Below are 19,748 nucleotides of genomic sequence, written 5' to 3' on the forward strand. Positions count from 1 at the left end.
TGAGGTCAGGAGTTTGAGACCAGCCCAGCCAACATGGTGAAACCCTGTCTCTACCACAGATACAAAAATTAGCCAGGTGTGGTGGCGGCCGCCTGTAATCCCAGCTACTTGGGAGGCTGAGGCAGGAGAATCGCTTGAACTAGAGAGGTGGAGGTTGCAGTGAGCCGAGATGTTACCACTGCACTCCAGTCTGGGTGACAGAGGAAAGGAAAGGAAAAAGGAAAAAGGAAAAAGGAAAGAAAGAAGCACACAAACAAACTCAGCCGAGAGGGGAGAACAGACCTGATGTCTGGGCCATGCCGCCTGCGGTTACTGCCAGCTGAGCTCTGTCTACTGTCACAGTCCCGGGGTCTATTTGAGCATCTGCCTCCAGGTTGGCACTCGAAAAAACCCTCAGAGAATTTCTTTTTTGTATCTCCTACAAAAATATCTACCATTGTGTTACATTAAAAAGGCATTCTGTTCTCCTTAAAATTAGTCTGAACTTTTTTGGGTCTCGTAAAATATTGTAGGAAATAATGCATGGTCCTGCCTTCTTAGAAAAAATAAAAATGAAGAGGCTTAAATCATGGCTAAGTGTTCAGGAAAAGCACACAGGGTGACTGAGTGGCTGACGTTATTGCTTGGTCTTCTATTAAAGGCTGAGTAAACAAATAGAGCTTGTCTTTGCCCAGCTCTGAAATCATCACAGACACTATAATGGACACACCCTGGTGTCATAGTCCCCCTTTGCTTAGCACTGCATATTCCCAAGTATGTTCCACGGAACAGGCCACTAGAGGTGGCCTGAGAGGCCATGGAGGGGAGCAGATCACTTGAGGCCAGAAGTTCAAGATCATCCTAGGCAACATGATGAAACCCTGTCTATACATAAAATACAGAAATTAGTTCAGCACGGCAACATGGGTCTGTAGTCCCAGCTACTCAGAGGCCAAGGTAGGAAAATTACTTAAGCCCTGGTTAAGAAGTGGAACCCTCTTCTGTGGAACCATGCCTCCCTGGGAACCCTAAACTTTTAATTCAAAACCAACAAACAGGCTGGGCACGGTGGCTCACACCTATAATCCCAGCACTTTGGGAGGCCGAGGTGGGTGGATCATTTGAGCTCAGGAGTTCGAGACCAGCCTGGCCAACATGGTGAAACGCCATCTCTACCAAAAATACAAAAATTAGCCAGGCATGGTGGTGCGAACCTGTAAACCCAGCTTCTTGGGAGGCTGAGGTGGGAGAACCACTTGAACTCGGGAGGTGGAGGCTGCATGGTACCGAGATTGCAGCACTGCACTCCAGCCTGGGCAACAGAGTGAGACTCCATCTCAAAAAAAAAAAACAACAGAAACAAACAAACAAAAAACAAACACCAAAAAAAACCCAATCCAAACCCCAAGTATTTCCATCCTTCCTAACTCATCCTGGCTTGTGCTCTCTCACACCTCCTGCAAACACAGCTCCTTCAAATGACATTGACAGCTCCACTCTTTACAACTGAGAGCAGGTGAGTGGCATGGGCCAGGTACTGCAAACCCCAAGCACTCCAGCGTTGGTTCTGCAGCTGCTTGCCGAAAGGACAACCATGGAAAGCCAAGCTGTCACCACGCAGCCCCGCTTTGGTGCAGTCGTCTGAAACTGAAGAGGCAGGGCAGTGACAATAGCACCCTGTACTGTAAACTGCTGATCAGAAACAGTGCTAAAGAGGAGGTAACAAAGCCTTGAACCAGCACAGCTCAACATCACAGTGCCTGAAACCAACCAAAAGAAATGTGGTGCCGGGCACTGTGGGTCATGCCTATAATTCTAGCACTTTGGGAGGCTGAGGCGGGTGGGTTACTTGAGGCCAGGAGATTCAAGACCAGCCTGGCCAACATGGTGAAACCTCGTCTCTACTAAAAATACAAAAATTAGTCGGTTGTCAGGTGTGTGCCTGTAATCCCAGCTACTCAGGAGGCTGAGGCAGGAGGATCACTTATACCAGGGAGGCGGAGGTTGTGGTGAACTGAGATCACACCACTGCACTCCAGTCTGGTCGACAGAGTGAGACTTTGTCTCAAAAAAAAAAAAAAAAAAAAAGAAATGTCAGCCAAGTTGAGGTGGCTCATTCCTGTAATCTCAGTGCTTTGGAAGGCTGAGGCTTACGGGTCATTTGAGCCCTGGAGGTTGGGACTGCAGTGAGCTACAATCCTGTCACTCTACTCCAGCCTGGGTACAGAGCAAGACCCTGGAATTCAATGTGATCAGGTGTGTAACACACGCCTCAAGTGCCCAGTAAAGTCCATTCGTTTCCTTCACGACAGGGGCCCTAAGAGGGCACGTCTTCCCCTCCAGACATGGTGACGCTGTGGGGAATTCCAAAACGGACCAGGACATCATGGGAGCCCTGCACTATGGCCTCCCTTATTAACGAGCTCAAGAAAAAAAGAAATGTCAATAAATATTTTTCAACTGTTTAAGTCAGGGTTTCTGAACTTCCACCCCACTGACACCTGGGGCTGGGTAAGTCTTTGTCATGGGGGCACCCATGTGCACTGTAAATGTTCAGCAGCCCTCTGGATTCTACCCACTAAATACCAGTAGCATCCTCCCCATCTCCAGTTGTGACAACCAAAACTGTCTCTAGATATTGTCAAATGTATCCTGAGAAGCAAAATTACTACTAGAGTGAGAACTACTAATTTAAATGGCAATATCCAGAGAGACAGTTGTTGCTTTCTTATAAACTATTTAAAACATTCTCCTCTCCTCATCTCCTTAAAAGAATTGTGTTTTCCCTGTTCTAATCTTGTTTGTTTGGTTTTTTTTTTTTGAGATGGAATCTCACTTTGTTGCCAGGCTGGCTGGAGTGAAGTGGCGTGATCTCGGCTCACTACCACCTCTGCCTCCTGGGTTCAAGCGATTCTCCTGCCTCAGCCTCCCAAGTAACTGGGATCACAGGGGTGCGCCACCATGCCTAATTTTTGCATTTTAGTAGAGACAGGGTTTCACCATGTTGGTCAGGATGGTCTCGATCTCTTGACCTCGTGATCTGTCTGCCTCGGCTTCCCAACGTGCTGGGATTACAGCATGAGCCACTGCGCCCAGCCTCTAATCTCGTTTTCTTAGCATAGCAAAACACAGCAATGTAGCTATTTCATGGGCACTTAAAAAAAATGGATATATAACCAGTAATAGGTTCTCTGAAGGCCCCAAAGGGTTAGAAAGCCAGGGTGGATAGAAGTCCTAACAGAGGCCAAAAGTTTCATTCCTTATGGTTCACCAAAAAGCACACACCAGGAATGGCCTCCAGCTACATGAAACCATGAGTCGCTCTAGCCTTCACCAGCTCAGCCTAACTCACCACTCTGCAATTTCTGCCGTCACGCACATGACCCTCCATTGCACCCTCCCTTTCTGCTCTCTGCACATTTGTTGGGGTGTTTCGCTCAATTCCCAAAAACTTTTTTTATTTTTTTTGAGAAGAGAGTCTCGCTCTGTTGCCCAGGCTGGATGCAGTGGTGCGATCTCGGCTCACTGCAACCTCCACCTCCTAGGTACAAGCGATTCTTCTGTCTCAGCCTTCCAAGTACCTGGGATTACAGGCACCCGCCACCACACCTGGCCACACAAGAGAGCATAATTTTTGGGAACAGTCACCAAACCGTCTCAGACTAAAATGGAAACAGCAACAAAAAAATCTTGTGCAGTCACTTCAATCACTGTGCCTGCAACACACTCGCTCAGAGATTACTGTACAACCTTTGACCGGCATCCACCTTGGAGAGCTGAGAACTAATCACTGCTGGGTGCCACACTGCATTTGGGTTTCTGTCACAGCTAAATCGACTCAGTGATTCATGAAGCTTTACTCAGCTCTTGGTTCGATGTCAAGAAATCACAGTATTTGGGAAAAAAAAATCACTGTTAAGCAACTTTAGCAACTGTTCAAATGAACCTTCATTTATCAACTAAGAAAACAAAAACAACTATTTACACACTTCTAGTGTGATTCACACAGATTTAAAAGATCACAGTAAGCTTTAGGAACCAATGTGTTCATGGGTCCGATGACAGGAAAATCATGTATGCACACATGTATGCTCACGTATCTGTCATCAGAACACAAACAGGGCAGCACTTCTAGACAGGGTCTGGGATTAGGAGTCCATCGGCATGGAGTCTAATGCCCTCCTGCTGCCTCCTGTGTGGCTGGGACCACTCACAAACAAAACACACTTACCGAGTTGCACTGTGTACCAGCCACAGGGCCTGGTGCCGGGCTTAAAACTGCAACAAGACAGATTCTGCCTCTTAAGGTGGAAACTGTAAAGGTGGATTCTCCTCTGGGAAACGGAAAGCCAGCACCGGTCTATGTGAGAGCTTGAAACGGTTAAAGAGCTATGTCTTGGTCCCATCTGTCAAGTCCTGATACAGAGCTCATGACGTTCACCCTTGGTCATTTCCTAACTAACCCTGCAAACCATTCTCGTGACTTGGTTTTCTGGAGGTTGGGGGAGCCATGCGAGTGGACCTGGGATTGATTGCTGGGTTCCACTCCAGCCTCCTGCACCCTTCAGTCACAGGTAATGCCACAGGCAAGGGGGAGCTGACTAGGGCCTCCAACACAGGGAAATGTGAGCAGTGCATTGTGTAATCACATGAAAACTTTTACAAGAACAATAGTCACCAGTCACTGAACACGGGCTGTTAAAACAGGCCCCATTAACAGAGGTGAGTCACTGTGGCATCTCTCAGAAAAGTTAATAAGCTGGAAGTGAGTTCTTACTTCATAATTCCCCAGAAACAAAGGTCGCTGTGTATACTTAATAGTCTTTTTTTTTTTTCTTCTTTTGAGATGTAGTCTGACCCTGTCACCCAGGCTGGAGTGCAGTGGCGTAATCTTGGCTCACTGCAGCCTCTGCCTCCAGGGTTCAGGCAACTCTCCTGCCTCAACCTCCTGAGTAGAGATTACAGGCACTCACCACCACATCTGGCTAATTTTTGTATTTTTAGTAGAGATGGGGTTTCATCAAATTGGCCAGGTTGGTCTTGAACTCCTGACCTCAAGTGATCTACGTTCCTTGGCCTCCCAAAGTGCTGCGATTACAGGTGTGAGCCACTGCACTCAGCCATACTCAATAGTCTGAATGAATACACACTTTCTCCCATTCCTAAGCAGTGGCCAAAAAAAAAGTGACATGAACTTTTGTGTGTGAGTGTTACAGATTTCTCCAAGTTGCTGCTAAGCTCTGTCAAGATATTCTGCTTCAAATTGCATTCAACTGCCTTTTCAAGCCCTGCCTGACTTTGCTTTTTTATTTAGAAGCAGCCTCATTTAATTGAAAGACGAAGGACCTTATAATCTAATATAGGCTGGGCGCAGTGGCTCATACCTGTAATCTCAGCGCTTTGGGAGGCTGAGGCAGGCGGATCACATGAGGTCAGAAGTCTGAGACCAGCCTGGACACCACAGGGAAAACCCCAACTCTACTAAAAATACAAAAATTAGGCGGCCATGGTGGCACATGCCTGTAATCCTGGCTACTTGGAGGGCTGAGGCAGGAGAATTTCTTGAATCCAGGAGGCAGAAGTTGTAGTGAGCCAAGATCACACTGCACTCCAGCCTGGGTGACAGAATGAGACTCCGTCTCAAAAAAAAAAAAAAAAAAAGAATCCGATACAGTGGAATACAATCCCAACTCTGGTGCTTGCTGACTGTGCAACTGGGAAAAACCTCCTTATCTTCTGATCCTCACCTGTAAATGGAGGTAACTCCTGGAGCAGAGGAATTCATTATGCGATGCGATCATGTGCATAATACACGCTGCAAGTGCCCAGTAAAGGGTCCATTCATTTCCTCCACAATAGGGGCCCTAAGAAGGTATGTCTTCCCCTCCACACATGGCGACACTGTGGGGAACTCCAGAACGGAACAGGACATCATGGGAACCCTGCATATGGCTTCCCTTATTAATGAGCTACATTTCTTTCCATAAAGGATCTCATCTCCCCAGGCTTGGGACTTCCCCTTTGGCAAAGAAATACAGAGAGATGCCAGGAGGAACAGGGCATTCTGAAATCATAACCACCAAGGAAATGTGAACAAGCAACCCGACCTCCACACCTGCTGCTGCTTCCCGGGTCTCTGTACTTCCTTCTCCAGGTCTTATAAAGCAGGGGAATAAACACGGCTCAGAGACGCACACGCACCTGTCGGAGATCTCGGAGCCCTCTTCCAGGCCGGGCAGCAGGCCGACGATGAAGGCCTGCAGGCTGGGCAGGAGCAGCTTCTGCAGCGGGAGGAAATACTTCTCGTACAGGGTGAGCAGCACGGGCCTCACCGACACCGCCGCGTGTGCCAGGAGAGGAAATAACCCGCAGCTTCGAGAAAGAACAAAAGGGAGCGGGGCAGAAATAAGATACCCAGTCAGAAGTCTCAGGTGACAAGCCAGCTGACGGGAGTTTTTGTTGCTTTTATTTTCCGAGACGGAGTCTCGCATTGTCGCCTGGGCTGGAGTGCAATGGCGTGATCTCAGCTCACTATAACCTCCACCTCCTGGGTTCAAGCGATTCTCCTGCCTCAGCCTCCTGAATAGCTGGGATTATAGGTGCCTGCAATCCCAGTCTGGCTTTTTTTTTTTTTTTTTTTTGTATTTTTAGTAGAGACAGCGTTTCACTATATTGGCCAGGCTGGTCTTGAACTCCTGAAGTCATGATCCACCCACCTCGGCCTCCCAAAGTGCTGGGATTACAGGTGTGAGCCACTGCTCCCGGCCTGAGGGGAGTTTTTACAAGCAAACAGCTGGCCACTTTAACTGCTGGTCTCGATGTGTGGCTGACATGAGATGGTCACAAAATACTGTTACGTAATGCAGCCAACAAAGCCATCCGTAATTGAGATCCTCAAGTTCACTTACAGAAAAGTCAGGACAGACAGACTCCAGAAGGTGCCCTGTGATGTCTCCTGGTGACAGCTTTCTGACTGACTGTTGCACACACAGCCCCACGCTTGTTTTGCCTGTCTGTCATTTTCCCACCTTGTGGACCGAAATACAGATTACCTGGGTAATAAAAAGGAAGACAGCAGAGAAGCAATCGTACCTGTACAGAAACAAGTCCTTGGCCAGCCATTTGGTCCCCACAATTTTAAAGATAATCTCGTAGGTTTCTAGGGCTTTTAAGTGTACGCCACTGGGCAGGGCAGGATGCAAACACTGAGCTAAGCGCTTGCTGATGAGGATCCGTCTTGGCAACAAGGAGTACTTCAGGTTACTCTGAAGAGCCTGTGAAACAAGAGGAAAAAAACACATGAGAAAGGAGGCAGTGATATTTACAATGGAGAGTGAATCTGCTGAAGCCAGGGAGACTGCAACCATGCCGATATGGCTGTAAGAAAGGGACATACACAAGGGGACAGAGGGACTGCATGGCGAGAGCCCGCGGAAGCTCTGGCAATGCTGCAGATGAGGCAGGCACAGAGACTTTCTTAGTACGTGGCCAGCTTCTGGGTCACACCTTGGAGCCTGTGATGGGTGAGGGTCATGAGCTTCTCTATCTTGGGAAACTATGAGTAGGGGCTCGCCCAGAAGAGATGGATTGGGATTAAAGGGGACCCATCCAGGCTGTGACTCCTGACATTTCTACCAGTTGGAGATGGTGCTGGGAGGGACCCATGTTCCCCAGGAGGAGCATGTCACAACCCTACTGGGCTGGAGCAATGGTAGTCCTGAGCGAGGCTTCCGTAAGCAGGACACGTGACATGTCTGCAGGAAAGCATCCCAGGGTGCTTGCGGTATCTAAAAGATACGATCAGGAGTGTGAACAGATAGATGCTGACCTTTGTGGCATCGAGTAACCATGGGCAGAGCTTTGTGCCTCGGAGGCCCCTCATGGCTTAATCTTATAATACGGAGTTCTGACGTTAAGGGGAATGACCCGCATAAATAGCTCATTTGCTCACACAAATATTTACTAAAAGCCTACAGGGTAAAGTTCACACTTTTTTTTTTTTTTGAAATGGAGTCTCGCCCTTCTGCCTATAGCACAATGGCATGATCTCAGCTCACTGCAACCTCCACATCCTGGGTTCAAGCGATTCTCCTTCCTAAGCCTCCCAAGTAGGTGGGATTACAGGCGTGTGCTACCATGTCTGGCTAATTTTTTGTATTTTTAGTAGAGACAGGGTTTCATCATGTTGGACGACTGGTCTCGAACTCCTGACCTCAAGTGGTCCACCCGCCTTGGCCTCCCAAAGTGCTGGGATTACAGGCGTGAGCCACACTGCATCCGGCCAAGTTCGCACTTTTATTTATTTATTTTTTTGTGTGACAGAATTTTGCTCTTGTCACCCAGGCTGGAGTGCAATGGCGTGATCTCAGCTCACTGGAATTTCTGCCTCCCGGGGTCAAGCAATTTTCCTGCCTTAGCCTCCCAAGTAGCTGGGATCACAGGCATACGGCATTATGGCCAGCTCATTTTGTATTTTTTAGCACAGATCGTCTTGGTCAGGCTGGTTTTGAATTCCCGACCTCAGGTGATCTGCCTGCCTTGGCCTCCCAAAGTGCTGGGATTGCTGGCGTGAGCCACTGTGTCGCACCGAAGTTCACACTTCTTAAAAGGTCATTCGAAGGCCTCCAGAGCACAGCTCCCGCCTGTTCTGCTTGCAGTCTGTGGCTCTGGACTGCCTTTCACTTCCCCTTGCCTAAATACCCTTCCATCCACCTTGCTAACTCTTCCTCATGTGTGATTCAACCTAGTGCCCCCATCTCAGGGAGGCAGAATAGGCCTCCTCTCCACAGTGTGAGGGCAAGGACCATCTTACTCATCTCCGCTGTCTCCAGCACCTTGCACAGTGCCTGGAACAAAGCCGGCAGTCTGAAAGAACATCTCAGACATGTGCAATGCCAGCTGCGTTCCATCCGCATCAGAATCGTGGGCCCTGGGCTATATGACCGCAGGGCCATGACACCTTTCCTCTTGTAAGCAAAGACTACGGTCCCACCTCTGAAACACACTCAGGTTATGCAGGACATAAAAGCAAGACAAGGAAAACAAGAACATTTTTCATCAGAGGCCCGTGGTCCAAGTAAATTCTCAAATTCAATGAAACGCCATCTTAAAAAAAAAAAAAATCAGATACAGCCGAGCGTGGTGGTTCATGCCTGTAATCCCAGCACTTTGGGAAGCTGAGGTGGGTGGATCACGAGTTCAGGAGTTCGAGACCAGCCTGCCCAACATAGTGAAACATCGTCTCTAATAAAGATACAAAGAATTAGGCGGGTGTGGTGGCATGTGCCTGTAACCCCAGCTACTCAGGAAGTTGACACTGGAGAATGGCTTGAACTTGGGAGGTGGAGGTTGCAGTGAGCCAAGATATGCCATTATACTGCAGCCTGGGCGACTGGGCGAGACTGTCTCCAAAAAAAAAAAACCTCAGATATAACTAGTGGTCAAAAAAATACCTTAAACTATATTTGTTTATTTAGAGACAGGGTTGCACTCTGTCACTCAGGCTGGAGAACGGGTGTGATCATGGCTCAATGTAGCTTCAACCTCCTGGTTCAAGTGATCCTCTCACCTTGGCCTCCTGATTAGCTGAGAATCGCTTGAACCTGAAAGGTGGAGGTTGCAGTGAGTTGAAATTGTGCCATGTACTCCAGCCTGAGTGACGGAATGAGACTCTGTCTCAAAAAAAAAAAAAAAAAAATTAGCAGAGTGTGGTGGTGCACACCTATAGTCCCAGCTACTCAGGAATTGAAGTGAGAGGATCGCTTAGCCTGGGAGGTAGAGGTTGCAGTGAGCTGTAAGCAACTACAGACCCAAAGTATAGCGAGAATTTTAACAGATGCCGAAGACATGGAGGAAATCTGTACACGAGAGGTACCGCTGAAAAACCTAAAATTTCCTTTTATGATGATACAAAAAAGATAAATAATAATTAACAGTAATTAATATTTAACATTAAAAGGAAATAAGGTATTATTTCTTAAATGACACAGTGAAATTGTTTTTTTTTTAAGATGAAGTCTCGCTCTGTTGCCCAGGCTGGAGTGCAGTGGCGCAATCTTGGCTCACTGCAACCTCTGCCTTCTGGGTTCAAGTGATTCTCCTGCCTGAACCTCCTGAGTAGTTGAGATGACAGGCACTCACTACCACATCTGGCTAATTTTTGTATTTTTAGTAGAGATGGGGTTTCACCATCAAGACTTTGGTATCTCAAAACATGCATGGCCTATCTCTCGACACCCTTAAGGAAGTGCTGATCTTTTTCCATCATGCCACCCTTTGTGCAGAAGCTCAGGATGTAGCCCAGTGGAGAGGGTGAGCCAGTTGCCTGGGTCAGTGGTAAAGGCCAATATGGAGGCTCCCTCTTGGGCTCCCTGCAATTCCGCCTTATGAGACTTTTCCATGATGCCCTTCAGTCTGAGGGCTAGCACCAGACACAAGAGGAACAGCGCAGTTTTAGGGCAAACTTCTCTGGTGGATACTGATGGGATGCAGGAAATGCTATTCCAAAGTATGGCACCTGGCAACAGAATACAGCAGAAGCAGGAAGGCTCCTCTCACCTTCCTCCCGGAGGCAGCTCACAAAGCCTACAGAGGTCTCTGACTTTCTCCCTCCCTTCTCCCCTGAACACCTGGTGACAGGTATCCTGCCCAGTACCCAGAAGGAAGGAGTGTCACGCAGAGGCACCAAGAAGAATCTGAACAAACAGGCCTTGCGCAATTCCCCCGGGGTTATTACCGTATCACACACCCCGCATCCAGTCATTCTGCGCGACTGTCCACGCTTCATCAGACCCAAGCATGGAAACACAGATTTGACTCCCTGTTTCTTCAAGTCTTCATTCCTGAAGGCTCTCATGCTGTGTAAAACTTAATTTTCTCTCGTTAATCTCTCTTTTGTTATTGGGGTCTCAGCCATGAACCTCGCAATGGGTAAGGAAAAGATACTACTTCCCTCCTTCCATACTGTTTTTTAAAACTAATGCCCTGTACCCAAAGACAACATCAGTGCTGTCCTCCAAGTGCAGGGCTAGGAAACCTTTTTTTTTTTTTCTTTTTGAGACAGAGTCTCGATCTGTTGCCTGGAGTACAGTGGAATGATCTCAGCTCACTGCAACCTCCACCTCCCAGGTTCAAGCGATTCTCCTGCTTCAGCCTCCCAAGAAGCTGGGACTACAGGCGCGCACCACCACAATTTTTTGTATTTTTAGTAGAGACGGGGTTTCACCATGTTGGCCAGGATGGTCTTGATCTCCTGACCTCGTGATCCACCTGTCTTGGCCTCCTAAAATGCTGGGATTACAGGTGTGAGCCACCGCGCCCATCTGGAAAGCTTCTTTGGTACGAATTTTCTTGTTCTAAAGAAAGTGGCTGGGCACAGTGGCTTACACCTGTAATCCCAGCACTGTGAGAGTCCAAGAAGGGCAGATCACTTGAGTCTAGGAGCTGGAGATCAGCCTGGGCAACACAGCTAAACCTGGTCTCTACCAAAAAAATACAAATAAATTGGCTGGGTGTGGTGGTGCATGCCTACGGTCCCAGCTACCTGGGAGGCTGAGGTAGGAGGATCACCAGAGCCCAGGCAGTTGACACTGTAGTGAGCTGTGATCAGGCCACTGTACTCCAGCCTGGGGGACAAAGACTCCGTCTCAAAAGGCAAAAAAGAATGAAAGTTAGCTTTCGGTGTTTTTTTTGACCGGGTTTTGCCACGTCATCCACCGTGGGGTGCAGTGGTGCGATCTCGGCTCGCTGTAGCCTCGACCTCCAGAGCCCAGGCCATTCTCCCTCATCAGCTTCCTGAGTAGCTGGGACCACAGGCATGTACCACCATGCCTGGCTAGTTTCTGTGTTTTTTGTAGAGATGGGGTTTGGCCATGTTGCCCAGGCTAGTCTTGAACTCCTGAGCTTAAGCAATCAACCCATCTCAGCCTCTCAAAGCGCTGGGATTATAGGCATGAGCCACCATGCCCAGCCAATAATGAAAGTTATCCCAAGGAGTTTGAGACCAGCCTGGGCAATACTTCAAGACCCCATCCTGAAGTTTCTGTTTGGGAGGATGAAAATGTTCTAGAGGTGGAAGCCAGGGTATATAAGACGAATGTGCTTAACACTACTGAACTGTGCACTTAAAAATAGTTACAATGGTAAACTTTGGGCCATGTGTATTTTGCCACAACAGCATAAAAAGAAAAGAAATAATGCTGTTTCATGGCAATAGCTCTTGCGGGCTAAGGCTGTAAGAGCCATGAACTCTTGGGTGACGCTTGCACACCAGCCCCTCCTGGACTGAACTGACTAGAAAACAGTGGGGCTCATTTTACCAAGTCCTCAGGCAGCCCAGGGACTTGGTCCAGCTCTCTTGAGAGACAGTTTGCAATCTTGTATTTGAGATGGAGTTTCGCTCTTGTTGGCCAGTCTGGAGTGTCTCAGCTCACCGCAACCTCTGCCTCCCAGGTTCAAGTGATTCTTCTGCCTCAGCCTCCTAAGTAGCTGGGATTACAGGCATGCACCGCCACATCCAGCTAACTTTGTATTTTTAGTAGAGACGGGGTTTCTCCATGTTGGTCAGGCTAGTCTTGAACTCCTGACCTCAGGTGATCCACCTGCTGCGGCCTCCCAAAGTGCTGGGATTACAGATGTGAGCCACCGCGTCCAGCCAGCTTTTAATCTTTAATTAGCACATAAGCTCTTTCCAGGGCTTGCAAACTCCTGATTTTTCCCTCAGGGTTGTGAGTGTGGGTGTGTGTTTCCCTGCCCAGTGAATCAGTAAATTCAGGTTTTTTCTGTTTTTGTTTTTCCTGGCTTGTTTTTTAAAGTTCTAGTGGGGTTTGTCTTATTTTCTGACAGCATCTTCACCCTTCACCCAGCAACATGCTTCAGCTCCTATTTGGCAACCTAGCTGACACTATGACCCAGTTAGAACTCCAAGATATGAAGTATTTGGGTGCCAAGAAGGAAGCCCTGCTCTCAAATTCCTTCTAACTCTCATCTAGGAGGACAACCATGAGCTCCTGCCCTCACGGCCAGTCTTGGTGACTTTTCCTTCTTTGAGCTAAAACTGGGCCACAGGCCATTCCCACCCCTCTCCCAGCAGGCCCAGGGCTGCCACGACTGGAATCATGGCACAAATGAGGTGTACCACCCTCACACTGCCTTTCTCAACTCCATCCTCCATCCAGGCTTTGGTAAGAACTTTCTCCAGCAAGAAAAGCTCAGCAAACACTTCCGGGACAGTTTCACTGTCCAGACACCTAAACTGGCTGGCCAGTAAGCTGAGTAAATGTATCTCATGAGAAATGTTCTTCTGCATCTACAGAATAAATATCACAGAGAGACAGATGAACTGAGGCTGGATGCAGTGGCTCACACCTGTAATCCCAGCACTTTGGGAGGCTGAGGTGGGCAGATCATTTGAGGTCAGGAGTTTGAGACCAGCCTAGGCAACATGGCAAAACCCTGTCCCTACTAAAAATATAAAAATTAGCCAGGTGTAGTAGCACATGCCTATAATCCAAGCTACTCGGAAGACTGAGGTAGGAGGATCACTTGAACCTGGGAGGCAGAGGTTGCAGTGAGCCAAGACTGTGCCATTGCATTCCAGCCTGGGTGACACAAGGAGACTCCATCTCAGGAAACAAACAAACAAACAAACAAAAACCCCAGATGAACTGGCCAGGAAAAATATGAGGGCTGGAGTACAGTGGCACAATCTTGGCTCACTGCAACCTTTGCCTCCTGGGTTCAAACGTTTCTACTGCCTCAGCTTCCCGAGTAGCGGGGATTACAGGTGCGTGCCATCACGCCCAGCTAATTTTCTTTTTGTATTTTTAATAGAGATGGAGTTTCTCCACGTTGGCCAGGCTGGTCTCGAACTCCTGATCTCAGGCAATTTGCCTGCCTCGGCCTCCCAAAGTGCTGAGGTTACAGTGTGAGCCACTGCACCCAACCCAAAATTACTTTTTAAAGTGCTAAAAAAAAAAAAAAAAAAAAAAAAAAAGGAGAAACTGATTAAACAGGAAATTAAACTTTCTTATTTACTTATCACTCAGGAACTATACTGTTCGAAAAGCATTCCTTGAGCTATAATTAGGACATAATTATAATATTTTTTACCTCATTATATTCACAGGCTCACCAAACTGATCTTATAAGAAAATACTAAACTGCAAGTATAAAGTATGTTTGAAAAAAACAGACTCAAACTACATCCAAACTTAATAGAAATCAGGAAGTATCACCACTGCTCCACCCAAGAAAATATCTTTGTTTTCCTTTGACTTTACACAACCTGACAGTATGCTAGTCCCCAGGACTTGGCATGATTTAGAAGTGTTCTGTGTAGGAAACACGATGACAAATTCCAAAAGGCTACACCATGATCACAACAGTTAACATGCTTAAAAATTGTTAAGATGGTCAACTTTATGTTATATGTATTTTACCACAATTTAAAATGTTTTAAAAAAGAATTAACAATAGGGGTGGGGAGGTGAACGAGTTATGTTTCATTTTTAAAATGCTTTATTCAGCCTGTAAAATAAAAATGCTAAATGTTTCCTTTAAAAGTTCCTAGAAGAGACAGTCGCCCTTCTCCTGCACAGAGTGTAATGCTGACTTCAGAACACCAGATGTCTTTGTCTAGAAAGAAATGTAAGTCAGCCAATTTAAAAGCACATCTTCCATCAAGCAAACGAGGAGTTGAATTTTTCACGGCGGAACACTGGCATGTCTTCCTTCTGCAAGTCAAGCATCTTTATAAGGGTGTTCTTTTCATGCCACACAAAGGAAGCTGCCACGGTGAGTCAGGGAGGCCAGGTGGCAGAGGCTCGAATGCTCAGTGAAGCATTTGCCAGGGGGCACTGTTAGTGCTCTTTAGACAGGGAACACGGAACAGACGCAGAGCTGTAACAGACCAGCGTGTGGCCAGGACTTCCCAAGTGCTGATAGTGCAGCGTCCCACCTTGTCTGAAATGGCATGACCCAGTTGCTCTGCCAGCTTGAGGGCGTGGTGGTGGCAAGAGATAAGCTGCAGAAACAGGCACAGGGCAAGGCTGCTGAGAGCCATCCCAGGGAGTCAGGGTCCCACAGGTAACCAGTGAGGCCAGGTTTTGTTGAACTGGGAGAGCAAAGCTGCTGTAACTCCTATGTAAACAAGGAGCTTCCTTCTCCGAAAGGTCACAGCTGAAACATCATTTGTGTTGTATTTACATAAGTCAGCTGAACCCTAACAGGGCCATGCACCCGATGAATCAGCTCCCAATATGAGTTACAACATCCACATCCCCAAATCCCAGCTCCCAGTAAAGCTGCTAGCAAGGAATGGGTTGCTCAGGCTAACTCCATCTTCTGCATCAGGTAAGGAGGCACATTAGAAGATGTATTTTTTTCCTTTTAATATTTTCTTAAAATTACTATGCTGCTTGAGTAGGAGTAGAAGTGAAGGCTGAGCACATCGTCTACTAGAGATTTTAAAAGCATGCTCAGAAAAAAAAGGGGCAGGCCAGACGTGGTGGCTCAGGCCTGTAATCCCAGCACTTTGGGAGGCCAAGGCAGGTGAATTATTTCAGCCCAGGACTTCAAGACCAGCAGCAAGGCAAAACCCTGTCTCTACAAAAAATACAAAAATTAACTGGGCATGGTGATGTGCACCTACAGAACCAGCTACTCAGGAGGCTGAGGCAGGAGGGTCACTTAAGTCTAGAAGATCAAGGCTGCAGTGAGCTATGATCGCAGCCTGCACTCCATCCTGGGCAACAGAGTGAGACCTTGTCTCAAAAAAAAAATAGGCTGCGCTTGGTCGCTTATGGCTATATTATCAGCATTTTGAGAGGCAGAGGCAGGCAAATCATCTGAGGTTGGAAGTTCCAGACCAGCCTGGCCAACATGATGAAACCCCAACTCTAGTAAAAAAATATAAAAATTAGCCAGGTGTGGTAGCGGGCTTCTGTAATCCCAGCTACTCGGGAGGCTGAGAGGTAGAAGTTTGCCATGAGCCAAGATGGTGCCACTGAACTCCAGCCTGGGCAACAGAGTGAAGCTCCAACAGGAGGGGAAGGAGGGGGAGGGAGGGGGGAGCAGAAGCGGGGCAGGGGAGTAGAGGGGGAGTGGAGGGAGAGAAGAGGAGAGGGGAGGGGAGGGGAAGAGAGAGAGGAAGGGAGGAAGGGAGGAAGGAGCAGCCAGCTCACCCAGGCCAGGCCTTGGGGGCAGAGCACAGCGGGTGCTTGTCTGTGGCCGGCACCTACCCACCGTCTATGGGGGGAATGACATTGCTGAAGGCAAAGCCTGAGCCTCGGCAGCTTGGCAGGTTCAGAAACTCATTTTTAACAGTTCACCCAGAGGTGCCTCTGCTGTGGAGGGAATGTTTTGCTGGCCACTGGTTGAGCTCCTAAGACGAGCTCTGAAAGTCAACGGGAGGAGAACTGTGCCAGACCAGGCTCTGAGTGGCTGGCCTGGGTCTGAGTCCGGGCACCAGCTCTCATCTGAGCAAGCCTGTCGCAAGTCACCTGATAGCTCTAAGGCTCCGCTTTCTCACCCATTATTTCTGAAACCTAGAATCCTCCAAAGTCAGCACCATTCAGCCCCTTTTACTGATGAACGAGCTGGAGCTCAGAGGTTTGCCTGCAGCTTTCCAGGTGTGCAGAGAGTATTTCAGGTCTGCCAGCACCCTGCAAAGCCCGCCCTCCTGGATGAGGGTAGAATATGTAGACATGTCGGGGGAGGCTGAGGAAGTGCTGTAGGTGACCAAAAATGTGTCATCACTTGCTCATAAGCTGGTCATGCAGGCTAAACTCAAAACGAAGCTGAAACATACAGGATATTCATTCTATTTCCACTTCCCCAGTGTGTAAGGGTCAACACTGGATATGCATGCACATGTCCACACACGCACGCACACAAAAACATACATACATCTCTTACGCATGTGCACAGCCTCTACACATGCATACACATACACACATGCACATATACACTGCACATATACAGACTGCATACACACACATACCACACATGTGCACATACACAAGTCATGAGCAATAGGGTCCGTCAACCACACAGTCTGACTCGGGAATCTAGATGCTAGATCAGAAAATTACCTTTTTTTTTTTTTTTTTGGATCTGGAGTCTCGCTCTGTTGTCCAGTGGTGTGATCTTGGCTCATGGCAACCTCCACCTCCCAGGCTCAAGCAATTCTCGTGCCTCAGCCTCCTGAGTAACTGGGAGGTACCCACCGCCATGCCCAGCTGATTTTTGTATTTTGAATAGAGATGGGGTTTTACAATGCTGGCGAGGCTGGTCTCGAACTCCTGACCTCAAATGATCCACCTGCCTCGGCCACTCAAAGTGCCGGGATTATAGGTGTTAGCCACCGCGCCTAGCCCAGAAAATTACTTCTTAAAACACAAGGCAACTAACTCACTGCTGCCCCATGGCAGGCAACCTGCAGCACACGTGTGCAAATGCTGCCCCTTATTTTTCTCGTCAGAGTTTACGACACTTAGACTCAAAGCCACTCAATCTTGCCACTAACGCCTATTTTCCCTGTCTTCCCACATAGGAAATTTAGGTAGCTATGATGTTGTACAATGCCTTCCGCATTTCTAGACTTATATTTTATTCTTTTTTTTTTTCAGACAGAGTCTCACCCTCTCTCCCAGGCTAGAGTGCAGTGGCGTGATTTTTGGCTCATTGCAACCTCTGCCTCCCAGGTTCAAGTGATTCTCCTGCCTCAGCCTCCCAAGTAGCTGAGACTACAGGTGCATCTCACCATGTCCAGTTCTTTTTTTTTTTTTTGTATTTTTAGTAGAGGTGGGGGGTTTACTGTGTTAGCCAGGATGGTGTCGATCTCGTGACCTTGTGATCCGCCCTCCTCAGCCTCCCAAAGTGCTGGGATTACAGGCGTGAGCCACCGCACCTGGCCTACATTTTATTCCTTTGTGATAGCACAGCCCTTCCTCAGCCTTCCCTGACATTGTTACACGGTCCCCTCAACCCTGGAGTGTGGGCTTGGCAGGGCGCTGGCTGGCCTGAAGTATCTGCTGTACACCTGGGAAACTGCAAGCAAACCTTTAAACTCCAGTTTCTTCATCAGTAGAACAGGCTGAATGGCACGGAGTTCAGAGGATTCTAAGTTTGAAAAATGGTGGTGGCACGCATATCATATGAGCTCACAAAGGAAACTGTTCTACTGGAGCAGGGGGGCGTCTGAGAGCTAACAGTCTCAGAAGAGATGAAAAATGGCAGGAGGAGGTGAAGGCAGCTGAGCTCTGTAATAAGCCACAGGAAAAGAAGGTAAGGATGGGGAGCCAACTCACCCTTCACCACAGTCTATACCTTGAAATGTACACGATGCAGAGAACACTGATGTCCTTATGAATTTATCATCACAAACCAGAAAATCAAACGACAGTAACCATACCTTTAAAAATATAAAATGACGTGGCATTGGGAGATGTTATTTTCTCATCTGCAACCGTACTTTAATCCACATAGACATGATCTGTTTAACACACAGCAAAGCTTATAGGGAAACCCGCTTGTTAAAGTCAGAGACAGAAGCAAAGAAAGAACACCTTGGAGGCAGGGTCTTATTACAGATCCTGAACAGGTCGCAGTCCTCAAGGTTCTGCTGGTAGAACTCAATATTCTTCAAAAATCACACCCAGAACAGAACTGGCATGCTCTAATGAAACTGTTACCTCCCACTCCCCAGTGCCTTCTCCTAGAGGTCTCCCAGAGGCCTCCCGGCCCTCAGTGCTACAGCAGAGCGGGTGCAGAGTGGCTGCTCAGAGCTCTAGGCTCAACCTCCCACAGTGATCTGGGTCCCAGCAGCCTGCAGAGCCTCCCGACCCTGAGGCGCATGTGGGCTGCCGGCTGGGTCAGCACTGGCTGCGTACGCTGGGCAGCCTGAGTGCCAAGGAGGGGAATGCAGAGCCTCAGGCCGGAGGCGAAGCACACAGCTCTTCACGATAGCCCGTTCTGAATCCCATCTGTGGTCTTCCTCCTCGAGCTTCTCCCCCCTGATTCCCTGTGCCTGGAATAAGCTACTTGCATGGAAGCAGGAGACCTGTGAAAGAATCAGGTCTCGGTGGCTGGGCGGGAAGGGGCCACTAATAGCAGACACAGGGGCTGGGTGTGGTGGCTCACACCTGTGATCCCAGCACTTTGAGAGGCCGAAGTGGGTGGATCACTTGAGGTCAGGAGTTAGAGGCCAGTCTGGGCAACATAGTGAAACCCTGTCTCTACTAAAAATACAAAAATTAGCCCAGCACGGTGGTGCACATCTGTAATCCCAGCTACTTGGGAGGCTGAGACAGGAGAATCGCTTGAACCCTGGAGGTGAAGGTTGAAGTGAGCCAAAAGACTCCATCTCAAAACAACAACAAAAAAAGCAAAAACCAACAATTATCTGGGCATGGCGGTGCGTGCCTGTAGCCCCAGCTACTTGGGTGGCTGAGGCAGGAGAATTGCTTGAACCTGGGAGGCAGAGGTTGCGGTGAGTTGAGATTGTACCAGCCTGGGCAACAGAGCAAGACACTGTAAAAAACAAAACAAAACAAAACAAAAATCCACGTATACAGGAAATGTGAAGATGGCATGAGGGCTGGGCTATTTCCAGATAAATTCAAGCCCAAAGCTGACTTCTCTCTCCAAAAGGCCAGCAGCTATATAACTCTGTCCCGGGTACTCAGAACAAAGAGGCAGAGCGCTGTGGCTGGCAGAGAGGCAGCAGGCGCTGGAAGCACACGACCTCCTCCAAAACACAACCAACTTTC

The 19,748-nt window shown here is 48.2% G+C and overlaps 1 protein-coding gene across 3 annotated transcripts in view; it reads right to left on the reverse strand.

Annotated features, from left to right (window-relative positions):
- The window catches only part of DOP1B (DOP1 leucine zipper like protein B), a 119,271-nt gene that overhangs the window by 81,208 nt on the left and 18,315 nt on the right, over window positions 1–19,748 (reverse strand). For all 3 annotated transcript variants that reach the window (XM_039480412.2, XM_074389299.1, XM_074389300.1), the window contains exons 3-4: window positions 7,072–7,253; window positions 6,181–6,351 (exon numbers count right to left, since the gene is read on the reverse strand). In XM_039480412.2, coding sequence (XP_039336346.2) covers window positions 6,181–6,351; window positions 7,072–7,253 — 353 coding nt within the window. The remainder of the gene's footprint in view (window positions 1–6,180; window positions 6,352–7,071; window positions 7,254–19,748) is intronic.

Source organism: Saimiri boliviensis, chromosome 18, assembly GCF_048565385.1.
Source record: "Saimiri boliviensis isolate mSaiBol1 chromosome 18, mSaiBol1.pri, whole genome shotgun sequence".
In the NCBI taxonomy this organism is placed as follows: domain Eukaryota; kingdom Metazoa; phylum Chordata; class Mammalia; order Primates; family Cebidae; genus Saimiri; species Saimiri boliviensis.